The sequence below is a fragment of the Poeciliopsis prolifica genome, unplaced genomic scaffold, assembly GCF_027474105.1.
Source record: "Poeciliopsis prolifica strain line A6 unplaced genomic scaffold, Auburn_PproV2 SCAFFOLD010, whole genome shotgun sequence".
In the NCBI taxonomy this organism is placed as follows: Eukaryota; Metazoa; Chordata; class Actinopteri; order Cyprinodontiformes; family Poeciliidae; genus Poeciliopsis; species Poeciliopsis prolifica.
This window is the reverse complement of record NW_026562385.1, coordinates 12296010-12309716: the sequence shown is the minus strand read 5'-3', so window position 1 is coordinate 12309716 and position 13707 is coordinate 12296010. Positions and strand designations below refer to the sequence as shown.

At 42.6% G+C, this 13707-nt stretch overlaps 2 protein-coding genes across 11 annotated transcripts; one reads left to right on the top strand and one right to left on the bottom strand.

Annotated features, from left to right (window-relative positions):
• Nucleotides 1-2298: 2298 nt before the first annotated feature.
• On the bottom strand, nucleotides 2299-10000 carry LOC129363630 (growth hormone secretagogue receptor type 1-like). Of its 10 annotated transcripts, XM_055035842.1 has the most exons (8): nucleotides 9878-9971; nucleotides 8998-9276; nucleotides 7708-7883; nucleotides 6306-7149; nucleotides 5050-5282; nucleotides 4817-4858; nucleotides 2670-2734; nucleotides 2299-2559 (listed from the first exon to the last, which is right to left on the bottom strand). In XM_055035842.1, exons 2-7 carry the CDS (start codon nucleotides 9131-9133, stop codon nucleotides 2705-2707), a joined length of 1461 nt encoding a protein of 486 aa, XP_054891817.1. In that variant the 5' UTR covers nucleotides 9134-9276; nucleotides 9878-9971; the 3' UTR covers nucleotides 2299-2559; nucleotides 2670-2704. The 10 variants fall into 10 exon arrangements, with proteins under 10 accessions (XP_054891817.1, XP_054891816.1, XP_054891820.1 ...); XM_055035841.1 differs by having other exon boundaries at nucleotides 4817-5282; XM_055035845.1 differs by lacking the exon at nucleotides 2299-2559 and having other exon boundaries at nucleotides 5103-5282.
• Nucleotides 10001-10271: 271 nt separating this feature from the next.
• eci1 (enoyl-CoA delta isomerase 1) lies at nucleotides 10272-13515 on the top strand. Its single transcript, XM_055035849.1, has 7 exons — nucleotides 10272-10378; nucleotides 10799-10909; nucleotides 11113-11240; nucleotides 11335-11481; nucleotides 11632-11753; nucleotides 11833-12011; nucleotides 12608-13515. The coding sequence occupies exons 1-7, from the start codon at nucleotides 10336-10338 to the stop codon at nucleotides 12772-12774; spliced, it is 897 nt and encodes a 298-aa protein (XP_054891824.1). The 5' UTR covers nucleotides 10272-10335; the 3' UTR covers nucleotides 12775-13515.
• Nucleotides 13516-13707: the final 192 nt, after the last annotated feature.

Genomic DNA, 13707 nt, shown 5'->3' with positions numbered 1-13707 from the left:
CTTTGAGCATAACAGTCAATGCAAAATAAATAATAAATTAAACTGAAAGGGACAAAACAACAGGATGAATTGGTCAAACACGTAAAACAAACTGCAACCAACCTTCTTTCAAATGGTTCAGAAAGTGCAATTAGGAATATTAAATATAATGTAAAATAAATAATAAAGTATGACGGCGCCCACAGCACGGAGCATAGAATTAGAGTGAATAGATCTGCCCTTACCGATCAGACACATTGTCACTGAAACCTGAACTAGAATTTTTTTTTTCTATGTTAGGACAGATGCAGACATTAATATCAGATCGGTGCGTCTCTAATTTATACACATACGTACTAACAATTCAACCGTCTCCTGAAAGTTTCCGTTTTCAGCAACTCTGTTTTCGCTGTGGATTGCTGCCTTCATCCATGATTCTTGTATATAGTCACAAAGCCAGGCTTTCAGGCTCCAACCAGCAAAACGCTCTGATCATCATGAGTTTTGCTCCCCAGAAGATCTGAATCTACAACCCATCCGTCAGCTCCCTACCTCAGGGGTCTCCGCTGAAATCCCTCCTTCTCTGCCACATGGCCACTGGTAATGAATGCCGGTTGTAAACCTGACTGGAAGTTTCTCCACATTTTATTATTAGATTCTTCAATCATTTGATGCAGGGCTACTGGCCATGCTGAGGGCGGCTTAGAAGGCGTGAGACTGAAAAGACTTTGAAAGCCCATAAAGAATAAATTTGTTCTGTAAAAAATCTCTTGGCTTCATGTGCGAAATTGTCGACTATTTAATGAAACATGTAAATCTATGTTTACAGTGATGCCGGACTGCAGCAGGCTTTGGTCCTATTGAGATGCGGCTCCTTAAGTGTAGGCTAGATACCATAAAACGGTGCAGGATGTACAGATAATTGGTTTTAAATCAGAGAGGGAGATGCATGGCACTCATTCCTGCTGCTATCACGTCTGGGATCCCTTCCGAGACATAAATGCTGTTTGGTTCTGGATAATTGTTCCTGTAATGCTCTTTAAGCAAAACGGAGGCAAAGGCCAAGAAAACAGGTAATTACTTCCATTCTTCTTTCCATCCTCTCAAAGTTTATCCACAAAAACTGTTTCTTCTATACATTTAGTGCCACGAACGAAAAGCATACCTGAAAAGACCCCACATGGGTGGTGTGGATTTGTGGTTACCCTCCCCAATCAACACTGTGTCATCATTTTTGTCCTTTTGAGGTAATGCCGAGCTCACATGGGCTTAAGAAATATTTCTGTCATGTGTTGTGTTGACAGTGATCTTGTTCGTTCAGAAGGATGTGCAGATTGGTCTGATGTGAAATATTCAACCCTGACAGGATGACGCAGCAGAACCTGAGGCACAGGTGTTTATGAAAAGGTAGCACAAGAACAGACTCAAGAAAAAAACGTCAGAATATGACGGAGCTGTGGCACAGGTATTAGTTTGCATACACACGCAACACAAGGCACAAGAAACAGCAGGGACTGATTTCTGAAGGAGGAAACGAGTGAACCAAAGCGTGAGGGCTTGACATGACAGCAAACAAATCTGATCCGAAACATCAGAAGACTTTTCTAAATGCTACAGACAAAGAAGCTAAAAGACCAGATCTGAGATAAAGTACAGAAAACAAGACAGCAATCAAAATATGAACACAAATGAAATCCAAACAGTTCTCAGTTGGTCACGGGTCTAGATTCCAAAAATATAAAAGGGCCACAGATCAGACGCATCTGTTTGTGGCTCTTTCACATTTTTGTCGCACAGCCCCATCTGCAGGTAGACAGCATGTAAGGCCCACAGTCTCTTAGACCAACTGTCTTGGATGAAGCGCTCTCACTTCATCCAGGAGTTACGCAGAACATGTAATGATGTAAAAGGTGAAAATGTTAGCCAATTAACTTGCTAATAATATCTGGGAAGCATCCATAACAGCCTGTGAGGTCATTACAGCATGTTGACTTTTATGACCCTAATGTTCTTACATTGCACTATCTCTTGATGTGTACAAACCGTAATCTTCCTTTCAGACATGATCTGCCTTTTTGGACACATGACTGCATTGGAGAGTTGGATTTGTGGTACTGTCTTACTTCTAAAGGCCAGCAGAGAGCAGCATCTCTTCAACTTTGTCTGCAGGGCTGGATAAGGAGACGGATGTGGTAAACTGTGGAGCCAAAAGCCCTCAGAAAATCTGAAAATAAACCCCTTTCTCTCATATTTAAATGACAAGCCCTTTGTTGAATTATTCTGAAAGAACCACAAATTAAACACTAAAAGTACCTTTAAACAGCTGCCTCTTCAATAGGATTCAGACAGATTATAAACAGTATGAAGAGTAGTGCTAATTTCATAACTAATGCACCAGATTCTATGTTGGGCTTTGCGGATTGACAGACATGAGGAGAATTTTGATGGCTGAACCGTCCAGTCTAGTCTCAGTGGTAACAAAGTTATGATAGATCCATGAAGCTGAGGAAAAACAGTGCCGGAAAACCACCCTGGACAAACAAGCATCAGATGTCACCAACGCTCTCTGGGTCATGGGATCTAGAAGATTACAGCAAGACGAATCAGTGGCAATAAACCTGGAGCTCATCCAGGTTTATTCGCTTGTGATTAATCTAAAAAGTTTAAGGCATTAATGTTAATGACTTTACCTATTTTGAGCTGAAAGCCTCTCCTCCGCGGAGGGTCACATGGTTCGAAGCAGCATCACACGGTCCTGCACAGCGGCGCAAACGCGACACATCAGTGAAAACATGAACGAGGAAAGTCAGACTTGATGAGCGGTCCCGAGTTCGAATCCCATCTTTGGTTCCTTTGCCACATCTCTTTCCCAAATTGTTGTCAAATAAAGGCAAATTTTAAAAAATAATAGAAAAAAAAACATTCTAAAGAAAAAAAAAAACAAAAAAGAAAGGAAATCACCATGACGGATGTCTGGAAAAAGTCCTTTTGTAATTTCTGTTTGAAATAAAATTTCTAACTGATTGACAGAACTAAAATAAATACAAATTATTACTGTAGTGCATTTTCTGATTATATAGTTTGTACTGTCTGTCCATAATGATCAATAACAATAATAATAAACAGCAATAGAGAGTCATTTGTATGAGCAAAGTAAGAAGATTAGTCACATTACCACTGTCAGCAGTCTTTAATAGGTAAATGTGAACATCAATACAAAAAAACTGTAAACATCTTACAGCTTATATTAAATCTTTTAACATGCCGAATGATGAGAACATAAAACATTCAGTATACCGTTTGTATATTAACCGTAAATTCACCGGGAGCAGAGAAAGCAATGAGAAACATTCATCACCGTCTTAAAGGAGAGTTTTATGTCCATTTCCAGTCGAAATCTCAAGACCATATTTCCAAGAACACGGTTCTTAGAAAAGAAAAGAAGAAAAAAAAAAGAAAAAATCTTGAACACCTAGCAGGGAATAGGCTGGATTACAGATCCAATCTAATCAATTGTCCCTCTTGGCCTGAGGCCAGTGCGTCCGCTGAACTTCAGGAAATCCATTCTCAATCGTCACCTGCTGACAGTCGGGCCAGCAGCGGAGGAAATGTCCTTTACACAAGACATGAAACTCTAACTGAACATCAAATAAAGCCATTTGCAGCCGCATCTGCCACATCGGCGTCCATAATGTGACGCATGTCACATAAAACACATCAACCTGAATCAAACTCCATGAATCAGTGAAATAGCCCTGCCTCGTTTGTCTGTGTGAGGTGAGTATGTGCGAGTGTGCTTGTGCAATCCAATTTTTTATTTATTTATTTATTTTTGGCATTTACACACAGTCCACCTAAATATGCATATTGAAACAACCTTGGCATTTTAAAGAGATTTAAGTATTTATACTCTTAACCTTGGCTTAATCTTTTCCAGAACCTGCAGGACAGGATGAGAACCGCAGTCTGTCCATTCAGTCCAACAAAACTACCAGGTTATAATCAGAACCGATCGAACAATGATGTAACACAAAGCATCAAACGACAAACGAGCACATGGAAATACCTTAAAAGTTATGCAAGATCACAGATATTTATATGCACTGTATAAATAAGAGGCATAACCATTTAGTTCCTGGTCATTGTCATCAGACAGTGAATTGCATTAAATGTTTCCTTTTTGTGCTAAAATATATCTCTTAAAAACAGTAGAGATGAACTCAGAAAAGATCGTTCAAATGAATCATTCCATATTTGTTTTGTTCTGTTTTCCTCCTTTTTATTCATCATCTAACCTCATGACGTGTTTTCACTTTTGATTAAAATATTCTTTAATGTGGTTCATTCAATGAAATAAAATTAAATCAAATTCAAAAACACTTTACTGATCCTTAAGGGAAATAATGATTTTTTTTACTCAAGATCTTCTTTTTCACTCTCACTGTGTCACTTTGAGTCGACCAATTTGCAATTTCAAGTTTGTTGTCCTGAGATGTATACTTAAAAAAATACATATTTATTCCTAATTCTTTGGTTAATTTCCTGTGGATTTGTCGAGAATTGCTGTATCAGAGCACTGAAAACTTGTCATCCGGCCTTTTTTTTTTTTTTTTTTAGAATACTTCAAAACATTCGGCCAAATCGACACGTAAATGTTTCTCAAGACATAAAAAAACCCTTCGTCCGTTCCAGCCCTAAGTCCTGAATCTGTGAGCCAGCTCTGCTGGTAGCCTACAAAGTGGTGGTGGAGTGGCGAGCCGTGAGCGTGCGCAGGCGGTGAGTGTGAGTGTGTGTGTGAGGGTGTTTGTGTATGAGGCTGTGAACAGCCAGTCTGTACCTGGCAGACATCAGGTTGTAAAGCAACGGATTGACAGCGGCGCTGAGGTAGAAGAGGACAGAAGACACAAGATTAAAATACTGGGACAGATAGTACAGAAAGTACATGTGAGTGTCAGGGTGAGAGTGTGTGCTGTTTAAGGGAGCGTTGAGTGCAACGTCAGCATAAAGGTCGGTGGGCGTGGCGGTGTACGCGATCGTGGTGGTAGTGAGAGGGCCGGGACTTTGTTTGACCTTTTGGGGGCCTCCAGTGACCTCTGTCCTGTTTGGCACTTCGTACGTCGTACCGTTGTGAAACTGTCGTTTCGTCCTGACTTTCTCGAGAGCGCCGGTGTTGGCGTCGGCGTGGGAGGTTGCGTTCAGGTAGGCGTCCTGTCTCTCAACGCCAGAGCCGAGAGAAAGGGATAATATAGTCCGGCCGACGTGGAAGGGAAGCCAGCAGAGCACAAATGCCAAGACGATCACTCCTGGTGGCGGTTCAGACGGAGAGGAGAGAGAATTTAAGAGAGTGACGTGATCATGAAGCAAAACCTGCACATACATAATAAACTTCTTACAGAATTTCAAGAAGCCGCTTCTTTAAAAAAAAAGTTACCCTTTGTACATATTTTACTTGTCGGCATCAACAAGTAAAATATATGCATCAAAGTAGCACTGACAGACAGGTTATAAACAACTTGTTAGCATTGTGACAAGCTAACAAGTTGCTAGCTGCTATACATTGACCTTGAAGGAACGTTTCCGTCCAGTGGTTGTGTGAAACCAAAACCAGAGAGCTGCTGTCAGCATTTAACGTGACAGGACGAAAATGAAAGAGTTGAACTCATCATTGAGTTGTTGCCCGTTTCTGGCGATCGAGTTGAGAATCAGATTTACAATCAGGCTTATGAGAAAGTATTAAAGAAGTATCCACTGCTATGGAGCACATTACAGAGTGTGGCTGGGTTTGGAGAAATCGGTTAAAAAGAAAAAGGGCAAAGACAGACAAACAGAATAAAAAAAAAATCACTAAGTGCAACTTGCTAACTGTCAGCTGCTAGCAACACCCAAATTAGCATGTACCTTGAAGTTGCATAGTGTGTTCGACGGGCTAAACATCCCTGCAGTTTGACGGCGGAGTTGGAGTTTCATTGGAGCCATGAAACTCCAATGTAGATGCTAACTGTAGTGTTGCTAGCTTGAGCAACCAGTCGGAACGGCTTTACTGGACACTGTGGAGTTGACCTTCACTGACGAGGGTGATGAGGAGCATTCAGAGAACTCTGAATGACCATATTCAGCCTCATGACTGAGTTTTCATTGTGATGCTTTATCTATGACTAAAGACAATGTTTCACCAACTTAAGACAATTGACTTTGCTTCTTCTCACTTGACCTGATCAGTCAGTGCATAGCTTCAAGATATTTATATCACAAATTCATACATTTCTATCTCTCATAATGAACTCTTGACCTTTACACAGTTTGAAGGTTCGTGGAAAGGCCCTCACCTAACATCTTCACTGTGCTTCGGTGACTCTGGTCTCTTCTGCTGCTCTTTGGGCGGAGCCACAGTGTCCGTCCAATGAGGGTGTACACCAGGCCGAGGATACAAAGGGGCACCAGGAAGTACAAGTTGGAGAGAATCATCATGGCGGACAAGAGACCCGAGGAGATGGCGTAGTGTGTGCAGCGGCACTCCCTCCTGTCGACCTCTCCGCCACGGCTGGCATCGGCTCTCTCCTCTCTTCCTCCCCCCTCATCTTCTTTCTTTTTGTTTTGCTGATCTTTCTCAAATTCCATCTTCCTTTCCTCCTCATTTGGCTCCTCGGCCTCTTCAGTTTTATCTTTAATGTCCCCTTGTTTCCATTCAGCTCCCTCTCTTGATCTGCTGTTTCTGTCGTCAAGCCATATAAAGTCTGTGAAGTCTGCACCCCTTTCTTCTTTCTCCTTTTCTGCCAACTTTACTTCCTCCAACCGTGCATCCAGCAAAGCCATGACTGCGCCCCCTCTCTCCGCTCCGCTCATCATTACCCCACCCTGCTCTCCCTCTCGGCCCCCATCCTCCCTCCACTGGTTGAGCCCAAACTCCTCTCCCCCGACGTCCTCCACTCCGACCATGATCAAGACGGGCGACGCGCTGACGGCCGCACCCAGCCACAGGCAGCCGATGATGACCCTGGTCCTGCGGCGCGTCACGACGGTCTTGGCTGTGATCGGCCAGCACACCGCCAGGTACCGCTCCAGGGAGAGGAAGGTGATGTGGAGGATGGTGCTGAAGGTGCAGCACTCTGAGAGGAACATAGTCAGCTTACAGGCAAGGTCTCCCAGGGGCCACGGTCTGGGTCTCCAGAGCTGGAGGAGACAGAAGGACACGTCCGATCAGCCCAAGTGGAAGACAAAGAAGAAGAAGATAATGAAAAAACAAAGATGGCATACAATTGTCTGGACTGATATAATTAAATTCAGTTTACTTATACAACCCAAATTCACAACAATGTCGTCTCAAGATGCTCGTCGTTGACTTTACAGTCAGAACGTACTGCAGTGGCAGCGGAAAGGAAGACTTCCCTTTAGCAGGAGGGTACTCCCAGCAGAACCTGGCTCAGTGGGAAAAGGTTCCATTAGTTTGCTTCAGAGCAAACTAATGGTTTTGTGATTATTTCACAAAAGAGAGTTTTAAGACCACTGTAGCACAACACTGGAAAGAAAGAAAACCTCATTCTGAAGGATTCTCCCTGAGGAGGCAGAAGCAACAACTTGTTTCAGCAATCATCACTGAGATTTGGAAAATGAGCGACAAGGTCTGTTCCTTTCTCTCGAACAGGAAGGATGCTCCTTAAGACCAAAACAAACGTTTCATGCCGTGATTGTGGCTGCATGCAGACAGGACTGAGTTCACTCCGAGGGCACCTTGTACAGATCCAGAGGGAGCAGAAGGAGAATCAGCAGGTCGCTGACGGCCATGCTGCTCAGGTACAGGTACGTCGAGCTCCTCATGTGCGGACGAAGCCACACCACCAGTATGGTCAGGACGTTCCCCAGAAGGCCGAATAGCATCAGTGGAATATAAACCATCGTCACGCAAACTGGAACAAGAACATAGATTGAAGTGTTTTAGAAGATCTGGCATTTTTTGTGGTTCTGAATGTTCAGAGTGGGCTTTTAGCTCAGACTCAACAAACAAACAATAAACCAACAAATGATGAGCAAACAGGTTGTAAATGATGTAGCTTGAAAACGGGCCAAATTTTATATCCAATAATAAAAAAATAAATAAAGCAACAGATGATTTGTCACCACTGGAAGTACAGCTGCTGGCAAACCATTAACCGCTAACAATGCTAACGCTGCCATCGGCTCCAAGCAGTTGGCTCTGAACTAAATGACTACTTCACTATTTTATTAGTGAGTCAGCAGCTCATTTTCTCCAGTCTAGAGTCTAAAATACTTGGGAGTCAACGTGAACTGTAGTGTCCCAGAATGAGCAGGGCTGATTGAACACACAGTTTTTTTATTTGTGAAAAATTTATTTAAAAAAAAACAACAACAAACAAACCAAAAAACAAAGAGAAATTAAAAACTAGAACGACCAAAGTTTGCTGCGAGCATGGAAACAGCAACATCAACGTCGGTTACTTTGAGTACTGGTTACAGATTACTTAAAAATACAGATTGACAATTTGTGAAATCTTCACTTTCTGAAGACTGAAAACGAAAACGAACTGATTTCCCTCGAAGGCTTGTTCAAATCTCCTCTTGTTCTCATCAATCTTTCTCGCGTGTGCAACCAGATGACTGAGTAATGACTGAAATGACAGCGGATTGCCTGAATTGCCTAAAAATCATTCAGCAAAAATGGACATATTCTTTGAAAATAGCAATCAGTTTCTCTTTGTCCAAAGTAGACAGTGAAATGGAACAACAAACCCAATAATCTAGATACCTTTTGTTGAGGGACAAATTCAAGCTTTTCAAAGTATAATACCTCTCATCTTTTCTGTAATCCATTCTAATTGTGCTCAGGAGTGAAAAAATAATCAAAATATTTGTCATAGCAGTGTGTATAGCTTCCCATTTTGACCTAAAGTCAGAAAGACTGTCAATGGCCATCTTGATTTGACTCTATCATCAACTTTAGTTCAAATTTCTAGAACACATCAAACTTTGCTTGTTGATTTGATTGATTGATTTTCTACCTACCTAACTCAATCAGTCCAAACATGGGCTCCTCCCAGTAGCAGTCCTGGGTTCTGCAGTCCTCCCGGAGCCTGGACGCCAAGCTGCAGTTTTTGCCCTCACAGCCGCCGCTCATGTCTTCCAAGTCTGCCAGATCCATGCTGACGCGCAGGCGGGGTCGGATTGGCAGAAGGAGGCAGAGGGGAGCGATGTGTCCCCCAGGATATGGGCAGCAGAGGTGACGCACAGCGATGGATTTCCTATGACACTCGATGGCCTCCAGCGATGAGGAGGAAGAGCTTTCTGGGCAAAAGGCAGGGAGGGGAAAAAAAGAAACAAAACTCATTTATTTCACATCACCTACTGTGATGCATTCAAAACGTTAAATAAGTGAGCAAACGGAGGAAACAGTGTGTGAGACTTTACATTTTAAGCACAAAACTTAAAGTTACACATAAAGGAGGAAAGAGAACCTTCCCACTGACTGGTGCAATATGGCTTTTCAGTAAAACTGATCGATAATCAGGACTAAAACCTGCTGATTTATTCTTCAGAGTCAGTTTTTTACCTACACTTCTACTCTAGTGTTTACAAGCACATATTTCAAATGTAAATATAATAAAATCTCTCATCTTTGACATAAATGACAATGAGAGCACATCAAGTTGGCAGTCCAGCACCTTCTGCCCTCAAACATGAAACAAAATATAACAAACAACCCAGAGGACAGAGCAACGGCTCCCAGTGAGCAGCAGCTCACTGTTACCAAATAAATAGACAACATGTTAAAAGCTCATGCAAAACATGGCAAAATTACACATGGAACACTGTATTTCATTAAACTGGCCTAAAGCGTGTGTTCAAATATAATGCAAAGAGAACAGAGAGCTGATCCTGATCGTACCACTTTCACAAACCGCAACAGAAGAAGGGGAGCTGTCAGTTACTGGTTGCCGCGGTAACCGCCAACCGTCAAAAGAAGCGCGCCAGTAAATACGTATATGTACATCTATGAAACTGATTTTAACTCATGTATTTACTAAAATTACTAAAAAATTGAATGATGTATTCACTATAATGTGCTTCGCATGCTCACTTTCACGAGATGTTTTAATTTGCACGTTCAATTTTCGCCATATATGGTGCAGAGCTTTTATTATTAAATGTAATTATCGTCATTATTACCACTGTTATTGTTATTATTTTCAAAATATATCCAGATGCAAATTGGAAATGTTTTTTCTGAAAATAATCCTGTTTTCTGCGTCTTCTCGGCTGCATTATTCAGAGCGGGCAGAGGAGGGCGCTGTTTCAACACGACAAACTCGCTGCCGCTGTCCGTGCTGGAGAAGAAGACTCAAGATGGCTTTGAGAGCTGCTCTGAGAGGGAAGAGACGCTTCGCAGGTTTGGCTTTTGTCACCGTTTGTGCGCAGTTATGATATGAGTGTCACTTTAAGCATTGTCGTTTACTTCCTGGCCGGCTGTCCGGTGTGACGTGTCCGTCTGTTAGCACCTGCTAGTTTTGCTGGTTGACAGACGGAAAGTGGAGCAAAGGTCACGCGACAAAAACAGCACAATGTCGTCACTTTTACGCGTCTTCATTGGCATTCTCCTATGAATAGTTCTGCTTTTCGTGCTGAACGAAACGGCTTCCGAGTGCACAGTGACATGCGCGTATTTCCTACATTTTTAGATCAATTTCTTGGCTTAATTCACTGACGCATTGAAGAACTTCTGCTGTTCTTTGAGCTGGACAGTGAACGTAGCACAGATTGGACTTGTCCTGTGTCTTCAGACAGCTTGTTTTCCTGTTTTTCCCTGAAGGCCTCCTCTCCTGCTGCAGTCATGACAGGCTGTGTGCGACCTCCACCTCCATCAGTCAGAGGAGCAACTCCAGCTCAGCCACCCTCAAGGTGGATCATGACCAAACTGCAGGTGCGACTTGTGGTTTTATTGCCATCCAGTTTCCCTCGCATATTCTCAATGAAATCAATTAGACCCACATTTATTAATCCCATTGATTCAAAAGGACGAAAAACTGGACGAGATCTAATAAACGTGAATGTGGGATTGCATTGAAACACGGTCTCCATGTCTCATGCTGAAGTCCAGCATCTGTTGTTCTTCTCTGTGTCCAGGCGTGGCCGTGATGCACATGCAGAGTCCTCCGGTCAACAGCCTCAGCCTAGACTTCCTCACAGAGATCTGCATCACCGTGGAGAAGCTGGAGATGGACAAAGGCTGCCGAGGCCTCATCATCACCTCGGTAGCGTCTGCTGATGTAGCCGCCATGCAGATCAGTGTGGCGTTGGTAAATAGTTCTGTGAACATGTGCGTGTTTGTGGCTCTGTTGAGTCCAGAGCCAGCCCAAGGTGTTCTCCGCCGGCCTGGATATCATGGAGATGTATGGGAAGAGCCCGGAGCGCTGCGGAGAGTTCTGGAAGGCCGTGCAGGAGATGTGGCTGAAGCTTTATGGCTCCAACATGGTCACCATAGCAGCCATCAACGTACGAAAAAGACAAAGCATGGATTCATGTTTATATTTTACATACTTTTTTTCCTCATCCTGTCTCATGGAGTGGATCCCTATACTGTTGACAGAAACTGGGTCGGCTGACACTAAACCCCATCACCCTCCATCCTGTTTCCCTCCGCAGGGCTCCAGTCCTGCAGGCGGCTGTCTGTTGTCGATGACGTGCGACTACAGGATCATGGCGGACAACCCTCGTTACAGCATCGGGCTGAACGAGACCCTGTTGGGCATAGTGGCACCATTTTGGTGAGGCGTTTTCTCTCTTAGTGCGCTGACAGAAGGTACTAGTGCGTCTGATCTAAACCACCCCATTCTGTCATCTCAGGTTTAAAGACACCATGGTGAACACGGTGGGCCACCGGCACACAGAGACGTCTCTGGAGCTAGGGCTGCTTTACAAGCCTGCTGAGGCCCTGAAAATAGGACTGGTGGACCAGCTGGTGCCTGAAGACCAGGTCCTCTCTGCTGCCACTCAGACCATGACCAAGTGGTTGGCCATTCCAGGTAAGCACCACTAAAGCACTAGTGGTGCTTTGACTTGATATGAATTCCTGCTAACAGGAACTGCAAATTAATGTACACGTAAGACGTCTGTGCATGCTTAGCATGCAAGTCTAAAATTAAAGCCATAAAAGGTCTGAAATTCTTTTTTTTCTTTCTTTTTTTTATGAAGTTGGCCATAAATATGTTAATTATGTCATGGCAGGACTGTTTTCATTTTTTTTTTTTTTCCTCAGAAATTTTCTGTCAGGCAAAAGTTTGAGTCGGCCGCAGACGTCTTCATTGCAGTCTGCGACTCGAAGCGGTCACTAACAAACTAGCTACTAGCATACTTGAAAAGCTGGCCAGTCACTAGATATTCATATTCACCATTGGCTCACTTTTGTTGCCAATCCATATGATGCTACGTGCATTAAACATTAAATGGCTTCAGTATTTTTTATTTTTTTTATTTTTTTTTTGCCAAAAATGACCTTCAAAGCCTTATGTAATTTTAAAAACTGGCATGTCATATAGATGACATCACTCTGCAACAACAATTACAGTTTTCAATAAAATTGTAACTGTTTTGGATGAACGGTTCTTCTGTTTCTCTGCAGAACACGCCCGACAGATCACCAAGTCCATGATGAGGAAACCAACAATTGAAAAACTGCGTTCCAACAGAGAGGCCGACATCCAAAACTTTGTCAGCTTCATCACAAAAGAGTCCATCCAGAAGTCTCTGCGCATGTATATGGAGATGCTGAAACAGAAGAAGGGCTAGGGATCACAGTCACACACACACGCAAACACACACCAGAGAAACTGAACACAGAACTTTATAGCTCATCTTTGTGTGTTATAATGGGAATGACCCAAAACATTAAATACAGCAAAGGTCTGAAGGATTTATTGTAGGTAAAATACACTACCATTGCTTTGTGCTCTGATTTCCTATCATTTTGATTTGAAAAAAAAATCATATTAATACCCTACAGTTCAGTCTAAATGGTAGAAAAGTAAAATGCAGTGAGTGAACAGTGATGGACAAATGTGCCAGTTCCTGATACTTTGTGACAGATGAGCCTTTGACCTGTAAGTGCCTGTTTTTCCTCTACTTTGAAAGAACCCTAACAGCCGAGGCCGCCATCGATTCATGTAGCTTGACTGAAGCAAAGCCATGGCCATCTCACAGGTTTTCTTCTTCTTCTTTTTGCACACTAAACAATGTGAAATGTCTCAATAAATCTTTGGATTTGTACAGTGAGTGAATGAAAGTGTTTTAGCACCCAAAGCTGCTGTATGAAACTTTTATAAACAATGTTTTGTTTTGTTTTTTTACAAATTTGTTCAAACAAACTAATCAGAGACGAAAGGAGGGTTTTAGCAATGCCAGTCATGCTCAGCTTAAATGTGCTAATGGCGGAGAAACAACTTACTGTTAGAGTCAGACGGTTCATCCGTCCTCATTGTAGCATAGCAGAGATCTGTGTTAAAATAAATATTTCCTTATTTGTAAAACTGACGCCAACTATAATGTCACAGCGTTCCTTATTTTATCAAAGAGTTTTGTAGCGTTCTCATAAAGTTACACTTTTATTGTCTTCTTAGAAACGAGAGAAAACTTCTTGGTCTGGCCCTTTAACCAGCTGAAACAGGCCAGGAAATAGACGGAGCCTGTGTAACCCTTGGGTTTACTGTGAATGTAAAATATTAT

Coding starts and splice junctions, on each gene's coding strand:
- eci1 (XM_055035849.1), top strand. CDS start 10,336: ATGGCTTTGAGAGCTGCTCTGAGAGGGAAGAGACGCTTCGCAG. Junction 11,482..11,631: donor TCACCATAGCAGCCATCAAC/GTACGAAAAAGA, acceptor TTCCCTCCGCAG/GGCTCCAGTCCTGCAGGCGG. Junction 11,754..11,832: donor GGCATAGTGGCACCATTTTG/GTGAGGCGTTTT, acceptor CTGTCATCTCAG/GTTTAAAGACACCATGGTGA.
- LOC129363630 (XM_055035843.1), bottom strand. CDS start 9,133: ATGGATCTGGCAGACTTGGAAGACATGAGCGGCGGCTGTGAGGGCAAA. Junction 7,884..8,997: donor GTTTGGACTGATTGAGTTAG/GTAGGTAGAAAA, acceptor TTCTTGTTCCAG/TTTGCGTGACGATGGTTTAT. Junction 7,150..7,707: donor TCCCTCTGGATCTGTACAAG/GTGCCCTCGGAG, acceptor TGTCTCCTCCAG/CTCTGGAGACCCAGACCGTG.